The sequence below is a fragment of the Diorhabda carinulata genome, chromosome 8, assembly GCF_026250575.1.
Source record: "Diorhabda carinulata isolate Delta chromosome 8, icDioCari1.1, whole genome shotgun sequence".
In the NCBI taxonomy this organism is placed as follows: Eukaryota; Metazoa; Arthropoda; class Insecta; order Coleoptera; family Chrysomelidae; genus Diorhabda; species Diorhabda carinulata.
In genome coordinates this window covers 8,996,116-9,023,356 of record NC_079467.1, presented here as the reverse complement: position 1 = coordinate 9,023,356, position 27,241 = coordinate 8,996,116, and the positions used below count along the sequence as shown (strand labels likewise).

Below are 27,241 nucleotides of genomic sequence, written 5' to 3'. Positions count from 1 at the left end.
TTAAAATAATTATAGAATTTACGTGATATGAATAAATTTTTATAGTGTCTGCATTGACGCATCGTTTTTACGTACATTTGTATCAGAGTTTAATTTAAATAATGGACATTTTTGTGTGTGTACAATCTTTATTTATATATATATGATTCCTCTGTATGTGTGTTTCTAATTGAAGTCCTTCTAAACGGCTGGACCGATTTTGATGAATTTTTTTATGTGTAATCAAGGATATTCGAGAAGGGTTAAGATTCACAATTAGACCAACTAGATAATGTGTTATCAACAATTTTTAAATTGTTGTTGATGTTAGAGCGTTTTTCATAGAATGCCGGCAGACTGCGCTGCCGTCGAGTCAGATATTCAAAATTATAGTTGAGTTTCAGTTGCGATTGGTAGATGTCGCCGAGATCAGATTATAAGTTAGCATAAGTATAGTCTAAACCATGGAGACTATAGACTTCATGTGTATGTATAGTATATAGTATATGTATAGTGTCCAAACATTCATACTGCTATACTACTCTATAAGATACATAGGATCTGAATGAAGATTCATAAAGGACAGTTCGGCTGAACACATTTGTCACTTTTTGGTACATCCATTACTTTCTTCTTACAGATATTACTTAAAACTATTTATTTTGAAATTTGTTCCAGTTTTGAAATACATTCTTCATAAAATTTTCCTAACCTGCATAACTATCGTAACTGAGATACAGTTTCAAAATTATCTCTTATTTTGAATTATACTGTTCTGGAAATAGTTAATATACAAAACTAAGAAATGAAATTATAATTACGATATTTGTATAGCCCTGTATACTTTCATTTTTAGAAGTTACCTACATTGGTTGAGTATTTTTGCCACGTCTTCGCGAAAGACGCAAGTAAACTGATCAATGAGGGATTTTGCTGAAAAGTGAAACATAGCTATTAGCATTGCGGTTTAAACAATGAAATTTTGTTGATTTTTGTTGATCGAATAACACGTCACGTCTTCAGTGATGTGACATGTTAATTTTGATGTCACGTCATACAATTGAATAAGTTGACTTTGGATATGGATATTATTAATTAGAAAAAAAAACTGACGATGGACATTGATAATAGAAACTAAGGAGAACAGATTAACTGGAAATATATGGGCAAAATCAAAATTTCAAATATTGGTTCCTCCATTGTGAAGCGGCGAAGTGACAAAGACTTGAACGATATTATTTTTAAGAAATAAATTTTCAATTTATGTCGTTTATTTTGCATAAACAGTTATCGGATACAATGTATTTTTTTCTCAATGCAATGTCAAAGTGCAAAGATTCATGGTCCACGTTATAGTTCAAATTACGACTTTCACTCATTGTAATCATTCATTCAAATACTAATGGGAAGAAAAATATTGATACGTAACACTTGTTCATTTCCTCTCTCACCGACATGTTAAGGTTGATTGTCAACCAACGACCGTATATAATTTTAAGGAGAGATTAATTCTACTTGCTGATTTTGTAGCATCTCGTGTGATTTAATCACAATACTTATAGAACAGAACTTCTCTTACTAGACAAAAACTACTATTAGATGTTAACCCTATTTTCCTCTGCCCAAAAATTACTCCTAAGGGGGCTATTACCCTTTAAATATGATATTAAGTTAGTTTTTCAACCATATCTTAAAAATACGTTATTTATAAACTTGACCTTAGTATGTTGGACGTATACATACGCTGATTATGTAACGAATCACTGAGACTCAGATATTTATAGATATTATACCCTACTGTACTCATTTTCAACGAATTGTCTCTGAAACTATTAGATTTTTTATTCCTGAAGCTCTCAAAAATTTTAGAAGATTCACCAACTTCAATTTAGGTGAGTCTTCCTATTCACTCCAGTACGCTCCCAGTTAACAAACCTCGAATTAAGCAAGTTGGTGAATAGATGTTTCCTCTTTTCAATGCTCTAACTCACAAAATCTGTATGCAGTCTTCTTCCCAGTTTCAATATATGCAGAATCATTAAATCATAAAAATTGGGTTTTTTCCCTATTCTGATATACTGATCGATACAGATGCTGTATAAAAGACTTATACAAGGAGGAAGTACTCAACGGAATGCAAAGTATCGCCACTATTATCGAATTTTCACTCTCGATAAATTTCAAAATTACCTTCTATAACCTAACTTATGGTATTGCGAATACTTAGACCGAAATTTCAGTTATTTATCGACTAATACAAAACAAAATCACTTATAAACCTCATAAATGGTGTTTGATTTAAAATTCCAATTGTGGCTTCCTGTCGGTCATAATGATTTCTCCTAAGTCTTATTCACACTTAATCTTCGTTGAGGTAAGTTTATATACACACTCTGGAAAAAAGTGATCACTAAAAATTGGCTGTTTTTTTTTTGATTGAAGATTTATTCCAAACAATAAGACGAAGTTACTTTTTAACACCCTGTGAAGTGCAACTGCTAGAAACCGGTGTACAGAGGAATCACATTGAAACGTTAACTTGTTTAAATATATGCTGCTAAGAAAGTATGTCTAGACTGACCTTCTCCCGTGAAAATTACTGCATTCAGTCGATGCAGCATCGACAATTATCGTCATTAATTTGAATACCAACTCATGAAGTTGATCAATTGAATTGAGATCAGGACTGCAAGCGAACCGAAATATTTGCTCAATACCAATTTCACTAAAAGGAGCAATGAATTTAAATGTAAATGTGAAGATTTTGTGAAGTCGCTGGGGTCCTATGTAAGCCCTTCTTGAGGACAGGTCGTTCATTTCAATTCTCAATCGAATAATGATTTAATCCTAGTTATGGTTGGTAGAAGCTGTATGTACAGCTATAGATCTACGATTTCGTAAACATTCAGGATAATGAAGCGTTCATCAATGGCACATGTTTTCCACTTTCTTCCAGAATCCACTCGCTTTACCGCTATAGCTATATTTAGCTGTAGCACCAAAAGGTGCTACAAATTGATAAAAGATGTTATCGCCTCTGAGAAACTAATTTTCAAAAGTGCGGCTAAATTTTAGAGATCAGTTTTTTGCCAGTGATTTTGGATTGTGATGATTTTTAGCTTATAAAAACAGTCGTCATTTGCCAAATTTTTTGACAGCATTAAAACCCAATTTACATCCTATTATACAGGGTGATTCATTAAGAATGTCCAATCTCTCAACTGTAGATTTTAGACCTCAAAATATGATGATTCTGCTCAACATGCCTTATGCAAATATTGCTAGTTTCCGAGATACGGGGTGTTCAAAGTTTAAATTTAAATTTTGATTTTCCCAATAATTTCTTATGTTTTCACAATTTCTCTTTGAAAATTGGCAATTTCACGTTTTTTGGCATGAGGAATTTTTGCACTCTAATTTAACATTGCTAATAGAGGGCGCTAGTTATACTTCTTTGTGTTAATTAAATCAAAGTAATCTTTTTTTGGGCTAAACTCACAACTAAAATAATGAGAAAATATTAAAAATCTTTAAATTCTACAAAAAAAGTTACTCCTCTTTGATTCGTGTAACTCAATCGGTTATCGAGTTATTTGCTTCTAAAACGTTCAATAAATTTTAATTTTTTAATAAAAAAATTTTATTATTTCTCAAATATGTAACAATAACAAATTTGTCAACAAAAATAAAAAACTTCAAAGCAAATGCTCAAAATACCCACCATTTACTTCAATACACTTTATGATCCGCTTTCGTAAAGATCTCTTAATATCAAAATCACATTCGTAGATGGAATGAAACTTTGAAATTTGGTGGCCAAGCAAACTCACTTTCACGACCAATCCATCGATGCGGAAACTGTTCGTTTAAGTATTGACGAACTTGTAAAGAATAATGTGGTGTGCTCCGTCGTGCAAAAACTATATATTTTTTCTTAAAGCGTGAGGTGTATCCTCGAGTAATTCGTGTAAATGTTCTTGATGAAAATCTAAATAAAGAGGTCCATTTAAATTGGTTGGCAGTTCAAAAGGACTTATTAAATACTCACATGTTAAACCACACCAAATGTTAACCTTAAACTCGTGCTGAAAATGTGTTTCCCTCATATAATGTGGATTTTCAGAATCCCACAAATGATTATTTTTATAATTAAATATTCCTCGTCTAATAAATTTTGCCTCATGAGTAAAAAGAATTGTATTCAGAAAATCTGGGTTAACATTTTGTTTATCTTGCAAAAAATGGGCAAATTGTAGACGCTTAGGTAAATATTGAGGTAATAAATTCTGAACAGGAGTGTAATGATATGGATGCAATTTTTCCCTCTTCAGTATTCTAAAAATAGATATTTACAGAATTAATCGGCGAGTACTGATATCTGGATTCTCCGTAACACAAATTAAAATTTCATCTTCTTCATCGGCAGTGATTTTTTTTGTAGCACCGTGCTCAGTTTTAGAGCGTAAAGACCCTGTTTCGCCTAAGCGGTTGTAAAGATTTCGGTACAGTTTGTAATTGGGTTGCCTTCGATTTGGGTATAATTGTGAATATGTTCGAGCCGCAGCTGGACCATTATAATTTGACTGAGCAAACACACAAATCATATCGCGCATCTCATTATTGGAAAAATCGTTATGCCTAGTATTATTTGAAAAAAACTATTACACTTGTTAATTACTATTATTACATAATTACATTTATTAATTATTAATAAATGGTATACTAATGTATTACTTATTCTTATTATTATCCAATTTTTGCTTCCACACAAACTGTCTAATAGCGACACAAGCCTACTTGAAAAAATTAAACCACGGCTTAATTCACGAATGTGATTTTGATATTAAGAGATCTTTACGAAAGCGGATTATAAAGTGTATTGAAGTAAATGGTGGGCAAATTTGTTATTGTTACATATTTAAGGAATAATAAAAATTTTTTATGAAAAAAATAAAATTTATTGAACTTTTTAGAAGCAAATAACTCGATAACCGATTGAGTTACACGAATCAAAGAACAGTAACTTTTTTTGTAGAATTTAACGCTTTTTAATATTTTTTTATTATTTTAGTTGTAAGTTTAGTCCAAAAAAAGTTTACTTTGATTTAATTAACATTAACAAGTGTAACTAGCGCCCTCTATTAGCAATGTTAAATAAGAGTGCAAATTATGATTCCTCATGCAAAAAAACGTGAAATTGCCAATTTTCAAAGGGAAATTGTGAAAACATAAGAAATTATTGCGAAAGTCAAAATTTAAATTTAAACTTTGAACACCCCGTATCTCGGAAACTAGCAATATTTGCATAAGGCATGTTGAGCAGAATCATCATATTTTGAGGTCTAGAATGTACAGAGATTGGACATTCTTAATGAATCACCCTGTATTATAATAATCGATCTGTGAGACGTCCTTCAAAGATAAGGATTGAGGGACGTAAAGTTTTTAATGTTATTCTTAACAGTTGAGATATTATTATTCAGGTCAGACTTAAATATGCTATAATAATTCCTCTTCTGGCATTCAGTATCATTAGTATTCTAATGCTGCGGCCTTTTGCTCTTTGTGAATAGTTTCCGTATGTAAAGCTGATAAAATTGAATTAACTGACCCAAATTTCTCTCGTTTGAATTAATTTATATTCATTATAGCATAATAAATAATTAAATTCATGCAACTCAGCATCTCCGTAGTAGAAACAAATATAGACTTTTTAAAAAATTTTATTTTATTATTTTATTCGATTTCGAATCTGAATTGAAGTTTTCTATGATAAGAATTAAATTTTTTATTTATACTTTCAATTTGATTCTTTGGTACGGCAAAATGCAATCATCTACATATCGGAAAAATAATTTAATAATTATATCAAGTTTACACAGGCCAGCTTCCACAGCACAACCATGAGTTTGTTTGTATTTCATTTTCATATTTGTATGTTGTTGTAATTGTAAGTTCTATAACTTTTATAAATTCGTTTTAGGGTATTTCTGTTTATTGTTTAATTTTGTCCCATTTTTTTTTAATATATTTTTCACAATGAAAATAGGAATATTTGTATATCCAATGAAAAATACTAGGCAGACATCTCAGTATTTAGAAAATATACTAAAAGGTCATCAGTACGATGAAAATAAAACTGAATTAACGAACCATGGAATATCAAAAAAACATAAATACACTTACAGAGATTCAAAAATTCTTGGAACGGAATCTAATACAAGAAAAAGGGAATTCTTAGAAATGGTTCACTTTCATGAGAACGATAAAGCTATAAATGATAAAAAAGATCTGAATAATTTAAGTAAAATTCATGGCTCTTTTTTATAAATTCTAAAAAACAACAAATAATTGAGGAAAAACTCATTTTCCTTATCAAAACAAATTTCTATTTTGATTTTATTCTTAGTTTGATTTTCATGATGTGGACGATCTATTGATTAATATAAATATACAAATTGTTAGTGTCAATATCATATTTTGAAAAAGACTGAAAGAAGTCGAAACGTCAGTTTTTATATTTCTTTTGAAAAATTATTTAAAAAAACTGATATTGAAACAGAAGAGACCTAAAATCAAGAACATTTACAAACACATATACACACACATATATTTATATATATATATATATATATATATATATATATATATATATATATATATATATTTATATATATATATTTATATATATATATATATATATACATATATATATGTGTATATATATACATGTATATATATATATATATATATTTAATTTCTTATTTCTTAGATCTTTTGATATATTTATATTTCTAGATTTTAGGTCTCTTCTGTTTCAAAATTTTTATCAATAATTTTTGAAAGATAAATAAAATTGACTTTTCATTGCCATATTCTGATAAAGACTGAATTTTCAAAATAGTACTTTTTAACATTTTTTTGGTGATTCTCGAGAAATCTGGTGAAAATCTGCAAACAAGTTTAAGGTACCAATGAACTGTGGTGAGTATTACACATTTTAAGCAAGCAGATCCTACGGTGTCCTTTTAGTAAAATGGATGAAACCCCGTATATTTTTCCATTTTTTCCAAAAATCTCTCTCACTATTTCGGCGACACCATATCCTGTGCTAATTCAATACATGGTTCTTTTCAACTCGGAATATATCCAAATCCTCGATATAAGCCTATTCCAAAAGAAGATAATGTTATTTACATTCGTACTTGTACCCAAGTTAATCACCATTTTATTTCAATGTTTGCCACAGTTTAGAAATAAGTTAAACTACTATCCAGAGGATTTTTAAACAATACAAATGTCATCATTTCCAAATACATTCATTGCAAAATCTAGCTTCTACAAATTCAGAAAAAAAACTATTTATTACTAGAATTTCAATTTGAATCGTACAGACCGTTTTTATAATAACGATATTTTAATAGACATAATTGTCACTGCTGTTCGATTGAAAATCCCAGGTAGTGGAGAGAATCTCCATACTGTTTGGGTGATAGTTTCCCAGTTTGCATGAGGACATTCTACAAAATTAGTGACTATATGATGACAACAGGATGATGAACCGCATAATATTGCTCGATCGGGATATGTAATTCTAAGACAGATGGATTTGAAGAACTAGTACTATTTTTTATCCAGCTTATTAACCAGATATAACCTCTTTAGAATTTTTTCATTCAATCCTTTACCGAAATAGAGCATAGGATGGCTCATTAACTGAAAATTGTAACATTAGGTATATTCAGAAACAATTTTATTCAACTAAACTAAACTGGTATTTTCACAGTCGTTCAGCTTATAATGTAAAAAAATGGTACAGGTAGCGTAGCATTCATGAGATTTCGATCAATATATTATTTGTCATTCTCGAAACAATTGCTATTTACCAAAATTACTTTTTTATATAATCACTTTTCAGAGTTGAAGGTTATGTGGTTTTTTCAAATAATATCTATACTTCAAAAATAAATAAAAGTATTTTTATTTGGCAAAAGAAAAAAAGAAAAAAAAACGGTTAGTAATTTGACTAAAAAATATGTTTTAGTTGTCTGTTGAAAATAAATATTGTTTTTGATGAGGATTTCGACAGGGGAATTAAATTGTGGAAAATTGTGATCGGTAATTGAAAACAATAATATTATACTTTTTTACTTTTTTGAGAGTGAGTTTTCTGTTAATGGATATGTTACCAAACAAAATTATTGTTAATGAAGCCATAAAAAAGTGCGATATTTCAGGAAAAGTCATTCAGATTAATTAATATCACTTAATAATAAATTTTTACGTCTGCGATTTTTGTGATTTCGCTAATGCCTTCGATTGTGTCGAAATGAAATTCTGATAAATTCTGTATCTTACGTTGAATGTAAAAAAACAAATGGTACAAGTTAATGGTAAAGTTCCCAGTATTCTCTTCTAGGTCTCGTTTTGTTTTGATATTTGTTAATGATTTCATTGACTCACAATTTCATGGTAAATTCATTTTATTTGCTACACAAGTTTTTACCATGGGCAAAGATCTCATTACTATTAAGTCCTGATCTGAGGCGAATAGGCTCTGTTTCAACACTGACAACAGATTTATCCTACAAAGGAGTTTTTAACCTCTAAAGCTCAACATAACTTGAAACGATCGTCAAATTTGATCAAGTTTCTGGGTCTACATATCGACGTTGCCCTTCAATAGTACATGTAGTACATGTAGAGACCTTGGCGAAAAAATTATCCTTTGTTTATTTTCCTATTAAATCTGTGTCTAAGCAGCTCGATTCTCGTACTTTAAAAATTTACTACTAGTTGTTCGAATCGCATCTTTACCATGGTTTGCCTTTCTGTTCATTCATAGTTATCTACCAGAAGAAAAAAATTGACATTTACTTAAGAATAGCCTTTAATTTGTTAAAAAATTCCAACATCTTTAATTCCAAAAAAATTATTCAATCAACTACCTTCAAAATTGAAAATGACAAATATATTTTATAAATTCCGGCGATTTACAAAGGCATTTCTGCTTCAAAGACTTTATTATTCTCTGGCAGAATTCTACAATCTACTATACACTCACTAGACTGGCATAATTCAATTAAGTATGAAGTGAGATATATGTATTATTATTATTATCAAGGCAAATTGTTATTTTATATTACCTATTTCAAAATTGTGTCGTTTTGTCCATAAAATTGTTAAACTTTTAGGTGACAATAAAGCTCGTCTCTCTCTTATCTTTCTCAAACAGAGTGACGTTTAGGTTGGTATTGAAACTTAATTTGTGAACTAAAATACAACTGGTTATTGCAAAATCTCAACGTTTAAATCTTGTTTCGATCAATTCAAATCGAAATTACTGGATACTTTCCCCATTCACAGACGCGACGATAGTTGCTAATATATTTCAACTCAAAATTATGGGACAAAATAAAACATCTCATACCAGGATTCTCAATTTCTACAAGGTCGTCTAATAAGACGGAATGTAATATTGTGAATGTGCCTACAGAATTTTGAGTGACAAACTGCATTATTATCCGATTCTCGTGATTTAAATATGATAACCTCAAAATTAGGTAGTTCTGAAAACATTTTTCAGCTTTTCCAAGCTCAACAGCTCCAACACGCCTCAAAAAAACTTCTTTCCATACTTGAGTTCTATTCAACCTTTCGTTATATAACAGATTTAAGAAACGTTGAGGAAGTATCGAACATTTCTGTGCTTCGATTAGGAATGAAAATAAATTATCTACAAGAATTTCCAATTGCCGAATAAGAAAACAATCAAGTTTTTAGTGAAATATCAACCTGATCAAACAGTATTAGTTGTCTGTAATATGGAACAAATAAAATAGTTCAAACTCATTTTACTTCGAACTTTTTGAAAAAAGTTGGGATTTGTTCGTTCGTTCGGTTAGTATTTTCAATAGCGATTTCTTACGTAAGATAATAATGTATGTCCTCATTGATTTTTCTGAATGGTAATAATGTCAACAAATGTTCAAGAACATCGACTAATAGTCAATTTTTATGGAGAAATCTTTAATGTGATTCATTACAATAAAATTTCATAAATTATTGAATATGGAGATATGGAGATAGACCAAGAGCAAAAACTTCTTTCACACATCAGTTCATTAAAAAATATCATAATCTTAACCCATTGTGGAAGTAAAATAGAAAGATAATTTGCGCCTAGACTAAACATTACTTATTACGCATTACTTTCGTATGTATAATTTCTTTTCCACAAGATAATTCATTATATGAATCTCATTGAATACTAAAAGAAAATTTCAGCAATGCTGCAAAGAAAAAACCTTTATAACTGATGTTGTCAATATTAATTATTATCATTGCACGAAAATGTTCGCGACTTAATTCCATTTGTTAACCAAGATGAATATTCTAAGTATCTGTGAACACCTCTAATAGCACTCCTATGACAACACGTCCTGAGTATGCAAAAATTTCAAAATTTATGAGTGTTGTCATATCTCAAAATCTAAGCAGCAGCTCTAATATTTTGCGATCAACAAAAAATATCTCAATGTTATATTATGAAATGAAATATTTTATTCGTGAAAAGCTCTACAGAATAATGTATCTGCTCTTAATTGAAGGACTATAAAAAGTATTAGATTGGTACACTGCTGCTAGTTTAATCCACGTCAAAAGTCATGGATAATCCTCATTCCATAATATCGCTATACAATTCTTTTTTTTAACCTAGAGAATGTTTCAATTATCCATAAACAACTCATAATGGCAATTTCAGATTTGACATATTCACATCAGTTTTACCCTATCTCGAAACTTAAATAGCAACCCTCGTATCAATAACATTTTCGTTTTTTAAATTATAACTATTTATGATGTGAATCATTTCCTATTCTGTGGAAATTTTTTAAGGAATATTTATATTCTCAATTTCCATGAAAATTGATATTTCATCTCTTTAGAACTGGTGTTGGGAATTTTGTTTAATTTTCGGGAATAATAAGACGCGTTATTAATAACAATAACTTCATTTGGCGTTCATGTCTTCGTGGTAAGGAGCAAAAATACTGGAAAATATTTTTAGGAAGCATCTTTATTGCCAGCTTGAACAATAATGACCCGTTTACCTCTTGACGAAGCAGTATTCAAGAGACAGTTTATAGAATAACACTGTCATATTTACTTACGTCATGTGTACCAAACAAGGTTTCAATCAAATACACAATATTTCTGATCAAATCTTGGTATATATACATAGGAAATATTTTTTTCGATGTTAGATGAAAGAAAATGATTCCAAGGTAATAATTCTCTTGTTTTTTTATGTTTAATACTACACTCTATTGAAACAAATCATTTTGTGATATTCAAGTTCTGGGCTTATGCACTCTAACATATTTGAAATAACCCTTTGACAATGATCATTTGAATCTTTATCCAAAGCCTCGACAAACTTTTTTCACCATTTGACACTATATCGTTGATTAAAACACTGCATAATAATGGAAATAAAACACTATAATTAAATACAAAAATCGCAAACTAAACTAAGATCCAAAAAACAAATTGAAATAATCACAACATGCATAAAATACAATACTGCAAAACGCCACTATCAACAGTCAAAATCAAAGTATTTACAATTCAAGGAAAATAATTTGATATCTCTTTTGAAATAATCAGACTATTTTTTATCTAAACGTATGTATTCATTGGCGACAATTTGATTTCTTACCGAGTTACTAAGAAAACTTGTATGCGCTTCTTCAAAACTCTGCGCGGTATATAAGTTTTGCGACCAGAACTCTGGTACATTTTATAGTCCTCCAATTAAGAACAGATACATTATACCGAAGAACGTTTCACGTGTGAAATAATTCATTTGATTATATAACATTGAAATATTTTTGATTGGTACGCAAAACGAGAGTTGCTACTTTAGTTTTGAAATATAGCAACACTGACGTGGATATGTCAAATCTGACATTGCCATCATAAAGTTTGACGTATTCAGAACGTGTTCATAGAAGTGCTATTAGAGAGGTTTCGTGCGATGTTTTTCCAAATTAAATCGTGGTCGCACTTCGCCACAGGATGAATTTCGTGAACTCCGTCCAAAATTGGCAATTGTACTAGAAAACATCGATGCTGTGCTTAAATTGATATTGCAAGATCGTCATATGACGTACTGTGATATTTAGGCATACTTGGGTATCAGTTCCTTTCACATACATTCAGTATTACATGAACATTTGGCTGTCGAGAAGATTTGTTCGCATTTGAAACCGCATAATTTCACAATTGCTCAAAAAAAGATTGTGTCGATTATGAACTCGAACGTTCCATTAATTCCACTCGCAAACATTCAATATTGCATAAATATTTAGTTGCCAATAAGATTTGTTCATGTTGGATACCGCAGACGAGCTAAATCCAATAAAGTTATTAGCACACGAAGCACTGTTTTTTCGGAATAACTGTTCATGTCGATACCGTTCCTTGAAAGCAGTGTAAAAAATCCAATTCTGAATGATACACCAGCATTTGTTTGCTAGAAGAATTCTAAAAAATCAGGGAAACCAATTGCGGAAGAGAAATTATTCTTCATTACGCAATTCGAGCTCTCGGAAGATACGGTTGATGCTTTCTAATCACGTGTTTTGGAGGTACCTCATTCAGAATAGAAAAAATGCTTCGACAATTGGTTTGAATGTAAGCCAAAGTATATTATAAATATTTGTTTTTTATTTGTCTATCTCAAAACATAAGTAATAACCCTCGTATTTCCGATAGTTCAGTGTTGTAGACTCAACAATTACGATGTTCTCTAGTCTGAACCAACATATTGGAAAAAATCTCGTTGTTCATACCTCACATGACAAATCGATGTCCTCTATATGCATTTCTTTTTTAATTGCAGGCCCGCTGTTTGTACAAAACGCTTGCGTTGTTTTGATATTGGAGGTGAAATTAATCGATTAGCAGAGATGATCACGAATTCAGAAAGAAGGAAATAGAAAATTATTCAATATTCCATTAGACTTTTCTAGTTGACCTACAAATTAATATAACGTGTACGTAAAATGTCATGGATTAGTGGTCAATTTATAAAAAATAGAATAATATATATATATATATATATATATATATATATATATATATATATATAATATATATTATATAGTTGTGTTTTGCTCTAGACGTTTCGCCAACACGAGAGATGTCATCTTCAGAAGTTGCCATCGGTTCTAGTGCCAGCGCACTATTGGATCCTGAGGTGAAAGAAGAGAGAGTTGGTTGGTTGGTTGGTTGTGATTTGAATGGAGATATTTTTCATGTGAGGGGTGCGATATATATGGTTCGGCACAGATTTAAAAAAACTTTCTCTGTAGGGATGAAATCGAGGTGAATTTGGGATGGTAGAGTGATGTGTCTGCAATAAGAGAACCAAACGAAAGAAAAATAAAGGCTCTACAAAGAAACAAATCTTCGTTAAAGTGGATAGGCTATATTACTCCGTATCGTTGGCCATTTGGCTGTTGAACCGTTAGGCAGTTTAAAGGGTAAACCGAAGAATATCTGCAACAACGACAATAGAAGAGGTGGTATTTGCAAGAGGGTTTCACCTAATAGCGATTGGTGAATTATTAAGAAATGCAAGGTAGTTTTCAGGGAGGTCTTCATAGGCAGGGTAGAATAAACATTTATAAAACATAGATTGATACAATAAGCTAATATGTACCCCATATTACCCATAAAAATTCATATCAGTTTTCATACAGCAGTTCCATGATATTTATGAAACAATTCCGTGAAAACAGAGCAAGATTTGTGTTACTTGGGGATAGACGGGGCAACTATTCAGTCGTGACAATTGTTTCAAGTCTTTATATCTGTTGAATGCTTTTTACTATACTATTCAATGTTTGATGTACCTTTAGTATTTCCTCTGTTCTGTTAAAATTTGATGTATAGTTATGAATTTCAATGGCTTCCCTTCTAAGCCTGGCCTGGTAGTTCTCGCATCACCTCATATTATCAAGCCTGCCACATGGAGGTTAGAGAAATTTCGAAAAATTTCTAAAATCGTGTCATTGAACGTAAATACTTGAGTCACCAGAAATACGAGGTTATACAACGTCAGGATTTATTTTACATACACTATTTACTTGACGTTTGTATCCACTCAATAAGAAATTGTTGACTCTCGCTTCCTATACTAAAACTACCTTTGTATTCATGGATCCCCTGAATTACCATTTATAAACAAGGTCTTCTTAACAATGTATCTATGAAAAAAAATCAGGAGAAAAGGTAAACAGACAGATTTAAAAAATGCCCGGCCTACCCTCCAATCTTTAGATCAATAACATGTTCCAACAGAAACAGCTTCACGGTCTATATCAGTGGACAAGTTCTTAGAGATACCAATATACCTATACTCCGAATACTCGCACTTAATGTATTTTTAAGAATATTTCAATTGGTTATGTTAGGTTATATAAAAGGGTTTCTTCTCTGATATTGAGTACAGCGCATATTCTCCAAAAATATCCTTAAATTTTTACATTCAATTGAACCACATTATGATGCTAAATAACGGATCTAGCTTATACCTTCAACAATGATCATCATCAGGATTCAATATTTACTTGAAATTTTGGAACAATTTCATAAAACTAAGTGATGGTTCTTTATCGAGTCTTCATTGATTTTGCTCAAAACATCAATACCACACAATCTTGCTTGATTATGTTATCGAGGAAAACATATTGAACAATTTACAGATTATATGCTATTGTTGGTTTTGTCGAAGCTTTTTTTGATATATACGCCTCATAATAATCATTTTACGAACGAGTGTTTTGTGTATAAGCACAAAAATGCTTTTGAGATTGGATTGCAGTATGAATTGTTATATCCAGAAAGCAACCGAAATACAAAACTATTTCATCGAATGAACCCGGGTCATCCACTCTCAAAAGGAGATTTCAAATATTTCAAATTTCTGAATATAAGTACATCATTTTATTTTCAATAGACTCATTTATAAATATAATCTGTTAAATAATTGTAGAATAAGACGAATTCTAATTTAACTCTTCTATAACAGAACTTGTTTGCGTTATCCAATATTGTATGTTCGTGTATACAGTGTTGTATTCCATATTATATTAAGCTATATGCTAGTTTCATTTTTCATCTATTCGAATTGAAATATTTGTAAAATGGATCTATTATTGTCAGGAACTTCCTGAATTTATGGTACTTGAATGTCAAGTTCAAAAATGTTCAGTGTCTAATAATAGTTTCAAATGTCTCCTACCGTATCTGTTAACTGGCATAATTCGTATTCATTTATATTTAATTTTTTTTTATAAATTTATTGTCGCATCAACTACAAAGGTTATTAGCGACATGTCAATTATAGTTTGTGATATAATTTGGTGTCTTTCAAATACTTAATTATGTTTGCGTTATTACAATTTTCATTGAGTAAGGTGGTTATATTGTCTGGAAAATTGTTAAGTATTCTTTCATTTCTGTACTTTCGACAGTTTAACAATAAATGTTCAACATTAAGGTTCTCGTTACAAGTTTCACATATCGGTGGAATTTCTCTATTAAATAGATGGGAGTGTGTTGCTTTAGTGTGACCCAGCCTTAAGCGATCGATTTTTATTTGATCTGCGCGACTTTTTGGAAGTATCTGTCTGTCAGGAAATTTTTTATGAAGTGTAGAATGTTCCCTCCTAGACCCCACTTTTGTAGTTTTGAGGTTATATTGTGTTTCCAAACCATGTCATATGCCTTGGTGATATCCATAAATACGGCTATACATTCTTGTTTATTGGCAAAACCTTCGCTTATTTCGGATTCTAGGTCTATCAGGTTATCAGCTGTGCACCTATTTTGGCGAAATCCGCTTTGTTCTGGTACCAATAAATTATTTTGTTCTAGTACCCAGAGTAGTCTACGATTAACCATTTTCTCCATAATCTTGCATAGGACGTTCGTTAAGGATATTGGCCGGTAAGACTCTGGTTTTGTTCTTATTTTGTCAGGTTTCAAAAGTGGGATTATCACAGCTTCGCGCCAGCTTGAAGGGAAGACTTTATTAGTCCAAATCTAGTTATACAGTTTTAATAGGTAGTTTTTGGTGCTATCTGAAAGTTTTTGTAGGAATACTACTGGTATTTGATCTGGACCAGGGGCAGTATGTTTTTGTGATTTCAAAGCTTCATAAAGTTCTATTTGGCTGAACGCGCAGTTAATAGGATTTGATTGTTCTTCACTAAAAAAAAATTTCTTCTTCGTTATTTTTTATATTCTTTATGAACTTTGCATCATAGTTTGAATCATTAGAGTTATATTCGTATTGTGAAGCTAATGCTTCCGCAATTTCACTTGAATTTGTGATCAGGGTGTTATTTTTAACTAAAAATGGAATTCTTGGGGATTGTTTTATTCCAGACATCTTCCGAATATTTTGCCAAACTAAGGATGGTGGAGTTGAGGATGTTATTGTAGATACGAATTTAATCCATGACTCCTATCTACTCTTCTTCATAATATATCTCGCTCGGGCTCTTTGTTTTTTATATTCAATTAAATTTTCTACAGTATTCTTCCGTTTAAACTTGTTAAAAGAGAACTTATAAATTCTGATTGCGTTTTGACAGTCTTTGTTCCACCAAGGTAGTGGTTTATGGTTTAATAATATTTTAGTATATCCTATGTGTGTTTTGGCAGCATCTACGATTATAGATGTGAAGGTTTCTACGAGATTTTCTACATTTAAAATTGGCTGGTCTTTTGTAATGTTAATCTTCGTTTCAACTGTTTCGCTAAATTTTTCCCAATTAGCATTTTTTAGATTCCATTTTGGGTTTGGTAAGCTATTATTCTCAGAGAGTTTTGATGTATATGAAATCTTTATAGGATAATGATCGCTTCCAAATAAATATGGTATTAAATCCCAAGTTAATGTGGGAGTCAGGACTGGTTCACACAGGGTGATATCAATGGCTGAGCATGTTCCTGTGTATGTCAATTCTTGTTGGTCTTCCGTCATTTAAGATGTTAAGATTTAGGGAATTTATCATGTTGTCTATTGTTTTGCCTCGGGCTGTGATATAGTTTGATCCCCATAGTGTATTGTGAGCGTTAAAATCACCTAAAATCAATCGAGGACTTGGAATAGTTTTTAGAACTTGTTCAAGTTCTGACGTATCGATATTTTGGTCTTTATTTATATTTAATAATTTGCTATCAATACTCTTTCATTTGGCTAATAATTGAAAGCTTTCAATAAATTTTCAATTTCTTCTAATGCTCTATGAGTAGTCTCACCTTCGTGGTAATATTGAAATTGATCTTTAACGTTATAAAAAGTTAATTTGAGATTTTTGAAATTTCAAGAATTTTTCTCAGATAGCATGATTGGAATAAATGAAATATTACATTAATTACATCTTACTTAAAATTGTTGTTAAGGTAATTTATCAATAATCCCTTGTTGCATACAGTTTTTTAATTGTAGACTTGGCGGACCCGAAAATTGCTTCTGGGAAGATTAATTCATTTTTGCCAAGATTTATCGCTGAATTTTAAATTAGTATAGCTATAATAGGATATTCTTGATTTGCTCTACGAAAAAATTGTTGTTTTGTTTCCAGGTGCCCAGGGTACATATTATGTGCTTATGTGCTCTTATTTTTACGCTTTTTGCATATCTTATATTTTAAACAACAATAGCAATAATAGTTATTTATGTATCACGGTACTAAGTTATACTTTTTGTACGAGGCTGGAGGTTAGTTGCCAAGACGTTTAGCTCAGAAAACTAACCAGACGAGTGACAAAAAGCAGTACAACGCTGCGTTAAATATAATATTTTTTTACGAAATCATCCGGATTCAAAAATACTAGCTGAAACATTTGGAATTGAGGCGAGCAGATAGGTTATGAGAAGATTTATGCTGATTATTTCGAGTTTAATATGAACAAACTGGATAAACCATGGGTCACTCCTATAATCATGTTGAGTCTTGACAACAGTGGAAAAAGAAGGGAACGTCCTTGATTAGACTTTGCCTATTATCTGGATGTAGCCAAAAATTATGTCGATAATTGTTAATTTTGTTTAGAGAATGAGAATCTCCTTCAGCCTATCTACTCTTGAAAAATAATTCGCATGCCCTTAGAAACAATTATTTTGCCAAATTCACAGAAATTGGTACATTCTACGAATGAAAGTGAATACTAGGATGATATATCCATTCCATAGTTATTTACTGAAAATGATCTCGATCTATGGAAATGAGAATCAGAACTAAAAAAAATATTGGCACCACAGTAATAATAACAAATATGTAGAACGCGAGATACTGTGTTATAACAATTTTTTAGTTTCCTCTGATATAGCGAAGCTGCTATTAGACATAGGCTTCGAAGGATAATGGACTGAGTAGGACCTCTTTATTGTAAAAGTTTAAAAATATGTTTTATTGTATAATGGAAATAGATATGAATCAGTTCCCAATCAACAGAACTCAAAGAAGAACATGAAAAATAATTACTCGTATCATCTATGTCTGATCTATGGGGATATGGAAATAAATAATTTTTTACTTGGTCACCAAAATGGATTCACGACACACCCTTGCTTCATTTTTATGTAGGACAGTAAAGCAAAGCAAATTTATTGTGAAAAAATGTTTGCTTGTAAGAAATTTTTCAACTATCGCTAAAGACAATGTAATAAGGAAAATCATACTTTCACCATTATACAGAGTGTTCTGGGACTTGATACAAAAAATATATGACGTGAAAATAATGCTGTGACAAAAAAATCGACCACCCTTCGTTTTTGAGTTATATGCCTTTAAATTTGCATAAAATTTTAAGTATATTTTATAAATTTCCAATCGAACAATATGAATTTTTAATGGCCATTTTTGATGGAATAAATAATTCTACACTACTATCTGGAGGCCAGAGGCGGCTCATGGTTAACAATCCGTAACTTTTACAGGAACAACCCGTACAATCTAAAGATAGCAAAAATGAATTTTTCAATCGATTTTTTAAGAAAAAGGTACTTTTTTAAATCGAGAAAATGTATGGATATATATTTTTTCAGATCGTTGTACATGCCAAGGAACCGTTCATCATTAAAAGCTATTCTGAACAAAATTATCATTGTAATTGTAATTATTTATTAAAAATACACTAATTAAATTAAATAATTTGTCAAAGCATTCCACAAAGAAAGAGATTTCTTCAATACTATTTGTAGCAAATTTCCGAAGGTTGGTATGAATAAGTTGGAAGATGGAATATTTCATGCTCCTCACATACTTAAATTGATGAAAGATACAGCTTCTATTGAAATTATAACTTGAAAAAGCTTTCTGTTGATAATCGAAAATTGTGGAAATTGATTGTGGAAAATGTGCTGAGAAACTTTCAAATTCTAGTAGCAAATATGAGTATCAAAGTACATTATTTCTGAAATCCACTAGATAAATTTCCGGATTATTTTAGAAACTTATATTTTATATAATATCAGGGTCGGTAAGATCGTCACATGATGACATATACTAGCCTTTAAAAAGAAAGTCGTTTTATCAAAATATAACATTTTCCTCTCTATTTCCCTGAGTTTTCAGAACAAAATTGATATTTTGAATATATATGTTGTTTTATTTCATGTTTTCCATGTTTAGGATGTTTACTGGAAATAACGATTTAAAAAAACGAGAGCAAATCTTACATTATTATGGAGCAGAAAAAAATGGTTTATTACCTTGCTGTAATAGTTTTAGAAAGTTGTGTTTAGGTTTAAATATTAATTGTAAAAAATTTTCTTTCGTTTAATTCATGTTTAGAGGGTCCGCCGGATTCCTGGACACTGGATGTATAAAACGACACTGCAAAAGTGGTTTCTGGTATTAATAATTTATTTTGTCCACCACGGACTTAAAAACAAAAAATATTTACCTTATTTATCGCTTTGGTCGTAATTTAGTTCGTACCTGTCGTATGGGAAGGAGTGAAAGTAAACGGACGGACCTGAGAATCCTTCATAAAATTTAGTAATTCTACTGTGAGAGTTTGGTTCATTATGAAGGAAAGCAATTTATGCTCGGATGATGCAAAAAATCCTTGGGAGCTTATTAAGTATTCTAGATGTATGGACAAAAAGTATCACAAGGTCATAGATTCTGTCATTCAGAGCAATGCATATTTTGATAACCTAGAAAACATTCTTTTGATCATAGTAACAGATTCCAGGGAACAAATAAGGGAACTGGGATTGCGAAGGATACTAAAAGCAAAAAAATGGCGTCACAAGAAACTCAGTTAAAGTTAGAACTTTTCAATTAACAGCAATTAACTTTGACGCAAGTGAGTATACTGAAAAGATCTATTAGCAACGCTTAACGCATATTAAAGAAGCAACCTTAGTAAAAAGAAAATTGGATATCTCCAAATTTCCTTGTCATACAAAGGTTTTGCAACGAAGTATTAAGCTTAAGTCTTCTTCGTCGGTAAGCAGGCCCCGCAGAAGAGATGGATGGCTTTATAAAAGTAAAGCTGAGGCTACAAACTTGAATGACAACTTTTGAAATCAGAAAGGAATAAATATAAATTTTATCAGCTCACATTAACTTTCAAAGGTTTTGAAATAGGTTGGGTGATAAGATTGAAACATAGAAAAGTTTAATAAGCAGTCACCTCCACGTAGCGAGCTCAGGGTTACTTTGTTCTAGGCAAAGTAAGCAAAGAACTGTTTCGCAGCAGCACTCTATCTGTAGATATTGATATTTTCTGGGAAATGGCTTTTAATAGACCCGGTGTACCGTCAAAAAATAATTTAATTTTGATTTACTACACTTTCTGTGACCGACAAATCAACACATAAATTTTTTGTAACTATAGAAATAGAATAGTAAAGCATTCTAGAGCACCTCGTAAGAATAATTTTGAAATGTGAAGACTAATGATGGCTATAATCCCTTTAATTTTCTAACAGATATCTTAAAGGACAAAAGAGGCACTGCAATTTATTACATCAATCAATCACCCTGTATATTGATTTATTACAAATATTTGCCATACATTTAGCCAATTAACATATCATTCTTTTGAAAAGATATGGGAATTATGTCTATCGTGAGGAAATAAGGGAAGAACATCCGTATCCAATGGAAGAATTAATTTTTATTATATATACATGTAGATACAATCCTATGGAAATTGTAGTCATATCCTGAAGGACTGTTTTTGGAATACCGGGAAACCAGGATAACTAAAATCATTGTTTCACATGAAAATCTCTTTTTATTTTACTGAAATAATCAAGTAAATGTTTGTAGAATAAATCAAAATAAACAATCTTACGCATACAAAATGTTGAACTTCAAATCTCTTAACTTTAATATCAATCTTAACAACTTTAATCTCTTAATAAACAAAAATTCTACTTCTATTAGGCAGATGAGGAATTTATCTTATTCTACCTACACTCCACATCACAGAGATCAACATGTGCGTTGGCGTCACTGTTGGTGGTTAACATTCGCTTTCTTTGAATCTTTCTATACTGTTCTGTACTTCAAATTGGAGTTTTTCTTTTAATAATAAATCAGTTCTGTTACTCTCAATCTATGTATTGATTACATTTCAACTTCCCTCTTATCTTCTTTTTCAATTTCGCAGTTGTTCTTCAGTTTTTGAGTTAACGTAATAATCCACTTTTTCATATGCCGTTTGCTTGGACAATTCTTTGAGATTAACATTCCAATTTCACTCTCATTACTTTTGGTAGTTAACATGAGAGTGCATTATTTCTTTGGATTGGGAAAATAAAATCTTATAAGACAAGAAGAATCTTCTGAAAGTTGTTCCAAACAGATTCATTTTCTATTTCATAATTCTAAATTATTCTTTGAATCTTCCCATACTGTTATGTACTTCAAACTAAAGTTTTTCTTTTAATAATAAATCAGTTCTGTTACTCTCAATCTATGTATTGATTGCATTTCAACTTCCCTCTTATCTTCTTTTTCAATTTCGCAGTTGTTCTTCAGTTTTTGAGTTAACATAATAATCTACTTTTTCATATGCTGTTTGCTTGGACAATTCTTTGAGATTAACATTCCAATGATAACTCTCATTATAGAGAATTTGTAAGTAGCTTAATACGCCACTCGATTCTTTCTGCCGTCGATTTTTAATGCGGCCAAACGTAAATCATTTCCGTTCAGTTGTTGAAACAAAAACTTAAAAGTAGCATTAGCCGTGTATAAATTGGCATCAGAGAGATAAAGCACTTCTACAGATAATTTAACCGGGACTAAGACATTCATCAACTTATTTATGAGTTCAGAATCAGATATATCAAAATGCACGTGATTATTCAGGTATACAAGTGCTATAATTTTCAGTTTTTGTTAGTTCCGTTTAGTTAGTTTGATGATATCCATAATGTTGTGTACTTATAATTTCATTCGAAGTGTCCGTTTTCTTAGCAGCAAATGTTTAAAAAGTTTAACGACGGGAAGCGACAATTGAAATTTCAAATCAAACACCATTTATGACATATAAATTAAATTTCTGGGTAAGTATTCACATTACCTCGAATTAGAGCCTTTTCCTATTTATCTAAATTCTATCATGTGATTCAATTTTTTCAACTATTTTTCTTTTTTACTTTGTTTCTTTCTTCGCTTGTAGTTCTCTACTTTACTTGATTATCTGTATTTAGGATAATTCATCAAATATTTTGGAATTATCAATTGACTCAACAAAATATTCATAAACAGAAATGATTTTTCTGATAATAAATGTTGATATGAGTTATATGAGTACGTCAATGTTAACATTCATTTCATTTACGTCATTACCGTCATTTTTTCTCCTCTAATTATTATATTATTGAGTGGGTGATTGATCGTTATTTCATTGAATTTATCAATTAAATGGTTTCCCTCCCATCTGAACGATTTCGTTCAAAACAAATTAAAGGAATATAATAAAACTCCCAATTAATGTTTTTTTGTGAAATTGCTAATATCGGAAATTGAGCATTAGATAATTAATGAGGTTTGTCAATTGAAAAAAATTAATGATGCTTGATGAATAATTAATTAAATGCGTATTCGAATTTAAATTGTACATTTACAGAGTTAATTGTTATAGTAGATTGATCATTTTTTGTCAAGTATGGTTTAAACTGATTGAAAAAGTAAAATTTATTGGTTTCTATAATTTGACTGGATTAATGAATACGGAAAAAGTTGGCGACAAATAATCACAGAAATAAATTAATGTAAAACTTATATTAGAGATAAATAGGAATACGACCTATTTGTCAACAATTTTTAATTAGTACAGAATCCGTAATAACCCTCAGATCTACTATTAGATACACCACTTCCATAACCAATTTTTATCATAAACGCAGTTGAAAACCCTCATGCGTTTCAGTATATATTAACAAAACACATGGATTCAATCACTCATTTCAAAATTTGCTCAAATTAGTTACTCATAAATTTTCTTTTATACGACTATCTACCACTCTAACATAGAGTTTGGAAGGGTACTCTCGCTAAATATTGCAACAGTAGTGGATCATCCTGTCATTGATATCGACTTTTTGAACGATTTTTCTTTCTTTTTATTCACCACTATCACCTAAATGGACACAATAACATATGTAACAAACAAGAAAATTGAAATTTCAGATAATTCTGCTTATTCTACTTCTGAATGTTTCGGTATATGAGTTCATTTATGTTCTGTTATTGATAAAAATGATAGATGTCTTTAAGGTCCATATTTTGCAATTAGCGAAATATAGTGTTGCATAATTGCATTACAAACCAACTATGATTTTTTCTGGAAGCTCTTGAATATTTTACCGATTGCTCATACTTTTTTTAATGGAAGATATTGTTATTTTATACAGATTGATGCAGGTAAATGGCAATTTTTATTAACAAAATAAGATGAGAGAAAATGGTATTCATTTTTTTGCCAATAACTCGAAAAATATTAATTTTCAAGCAATTTTGGAAGAAGCGCGTTGAAGAGCAGCAGGAAATTTATTTTATGTTATGAAAAAATTATTTTATCTGATGATGTCAACTTCTTCACCTCACTAAACAAATTTGTATGCATTTGAGCAAACACATTCAATGGAAGCGTTGGCTTTATATGGTTTTGAAAATTTTGGATAAATTTGGCTCATAACTTGTTTTAACTTTCAAACATAACTCCAAATTTTCATTTGTTATTTGGCTTGTCACTTCACTTTTAATTATATTACTGCAAGACAACGCTTACTGGCACGAATATGTCTGAACAAAGATAGTCAGCACTCTATAGGTCAACTTCTTCAGCATGCTGGAAAACTATTTCATACGTCGAATATGAGAGCCTCAGGTCGCGGTATTTCATTCAGATATCCACTTTGCGTTACGTACATATATTTCTAGGCCTCAAACTCTTCTAACATGCTTTTCAACTGTAAGTTTTCCACTCCCAAAAACTTTACTTTTTATTCGATCAATTGCATTTCTAGAAATCTAGTTTCAATTTCTAATGGCTTAATGGAGATTTCGTTACTTTTTTTGTTGATTTACTATGAATGCTAGAGTGTTTTTTTTTTATTTTGAGTCACTCAAATCCGTCAACAAATTCATATTTAATTTTTGTTTGTTAAAGTAATTCGTTTCAACAATTGTACTGGTTTTATTGCGTTATTGTTTTAAAAATTGAAAATGAAGCAATTTACCGCTCTGAATATCTTCTCGCAGAAGAATCAATTTTTCTTTGAAACAAACTAATTCTTCCACTAAAACATAGACTGCGTTTCCAGTTTTCTTGCAATTTTAGATTCAGTTCCTTTAATTTAATAATTCAGGGTGATTAATGCCTTTCTTTCATTTAGGAATGTATTTAAATCATTCAAGCCCAAAGCACACGTGTTAACACCTTACCTTTGTGAAGCCATCGTAATTTTTAATGAAGAAGGAGGAGGAATACTGAGTCTGCATTTCGTTGAACAATTCTTCAAACTGGCCGGAAATGCTAGGGCCCAAAGCGCTTCTTGTTGTATTATGCAGTGAAGCTTCAGAATTTCTTGGTTTATTTTGCTCTCTTTGTTCTCCCTTCATTTTTAACTGTTACACTTCTGGCCCATCAGTTGCTATTGAAACGATTTTATTTAGATTGATCCCATTGTCTTCCAGTGATTTTTGCACAACATTTGCTATATCGTTCCCTCTAGATTGTCCCGAGAGAGGTAGCAATTCTCTAAGATCTTATTTCGGACCTTGGGAAGATGCACATATGAATCAATCATTGAAGTGTGTTTCTTGGGAGGACGCGAAAAACAACATATACAAGTCGCTGAGAGATAGAATCGATATCTCTTTCTCGTTAATAGTTTATTTTTATATATTTTTTTAAATCAATAATATTTGCGAATGGAACTGAAGAACCGCAGCTTCACATCAAAAGAGCCCTATATTTGATTAAACTCAAATAATTTTCTCTTTTGTATGCATCATGGAGAACAAAATTTCTTAGTATTTTGTAAATAAAAACGGTTCAAATATGCAAAAAAGTTGATTTTAGATTTCTCTACCGCAAATTTGATGCATATAGTGCTTGCTGGTGGAGCTGTTTGAAAAAAAAATGTTCATTCTTCATGATCCTTATAAAATAGAGCTCAGTTTGAATTAATACTATATTATTTATCGCATGATGCTTGTTTTAAAAAACAGATGATGAAGAGAAATTTTTTTTATATTTTTTGTATACTTTTATATCACAGAACATATCTTCATTCTTATTGGGTACTAGTTTTTGGGTTTATGGTTCTTGTTCCTCTTCTAATACAAAATATTTTCAAATGGATTCAGAAAGAGAACATTTCCCATCATTTCACATAATGTGTTTTCCTTTCGAGGGATTTTATTACTTGGACAAATATTGCTCCAATAGTTCATGCATTATTACTTCGTCTACGAAAGAAATTTCGAATATTCTCCTCTGAAGCCATAATTTGAAGTTCTCGAGTCTCCTTTGCGTTACGTTTATTGTCTATGACTTCTTGCCACGAAAAAGTAACAAGAAAAGTTTACTGCTTAGGCAGTAAGTATATTTGCTATTCTACAAAATCAGAAGAATCGACGATTATGAATTTAATTGTGAAAGATAAAATTGAGAAAAAATGTCATTACATTAACATCGGGTTCAAAATCAATGTATGATTTAGAACATATACTCAAATAAGTTCTGATTTCGCACAGCATTATTTTCATATCATCTACTCGCTCCCGAATTTTTTGCATCATGTCCCGGAACACCCTGTATATTTCAATTGACAAAACTGTAATCCAGAGATTTTTTTATAAATAAAATGTTTTATAATTGTTGTCTCACTTTCTTCGAAAGTATCACTACAAATTTTTCTACCATTCAAATTTTTTCACAAAAAAATGCTCAGAGAAGATATAGAGGGAAGTTTTAGAAAAAGTTCCAAAATTCTTTAGGATTTTTGTGAATATTCTATTGACTACGTCTTCTCGACGTCCACGTTCGTTCATTAGTTTACTATGCAGGTTGGCCTCTTTAGTTATATTCTAAAAGGATCTCACCTCAGTCGCCCTAGTTAATTATGATATAAATAAATCAGTGCTTCATACTCACATAATGCGTATCATCTTCTTCATTATACGCCAACTTAACTATTCCATAAGATCCCTAGAAACAAAGGAAATAAAAATGAAATCGTATTGCAAATATGGAAATATTTCTTTTTGAAATGTTCACTGATTAGATCTTTTAATATTCAATTCCGTGAATAACTATAGATCTGTTTAAATAAATAAATAGTGGTTTTTATGAAAATATATTATATAAAAAATAAGAAATATATATATATATATATATATATATATATATTTAATTTCTTATATATAAACATATAAATATGTATAAATGCATCTAAATGTTCTTGATTTTAGATCATTTCTGTTTTAAAATTAGTTTTTTTTGATAATTTTTAAAAGAAAGATAAATTTTGACGTTTCGACTTTTCAAAATATAATTTTGACACTGACAATTTGCTTATTCATATTGATCTATAGATCACCTTCATCATAAATATCATAATAAAGATAAAATCAACTTAGAACTTTTTTCTAATAACAAAAATTTGTTTTCCTTAGTAAGGTAATCAATTAAATTATTT

General features: G+C 30.5%; 1 protein-coding gene across 4 annotated transcripts in view; it reads right to left on the bottom strand.

The window, feature by feature from the left end:
* The window catches only part of LOC130897564 (calcium/calmodulin-dependent protein kinase kinase 1), a 509,686-nt gene that overhangs the window by 102,923 nt on the left and 379,522 nt on the right, over positions 1 to 27,241 (bottom strand). For all 4 annotated transcript variants that reach the window (XM_057806493.1, XM_057806492.1, XM_057806494.1 and 1 more), the window contains one exon: positions 26,698 to 26,751. In XM_057806493.1, the coding sequence (XP_057662476.1) occupies positions 26,698 to 26,751 (54 nt within the window). The remainder of the gene's footprint in view (positions 1 to 26,697; positions 26,752 to 27,241) is intronic.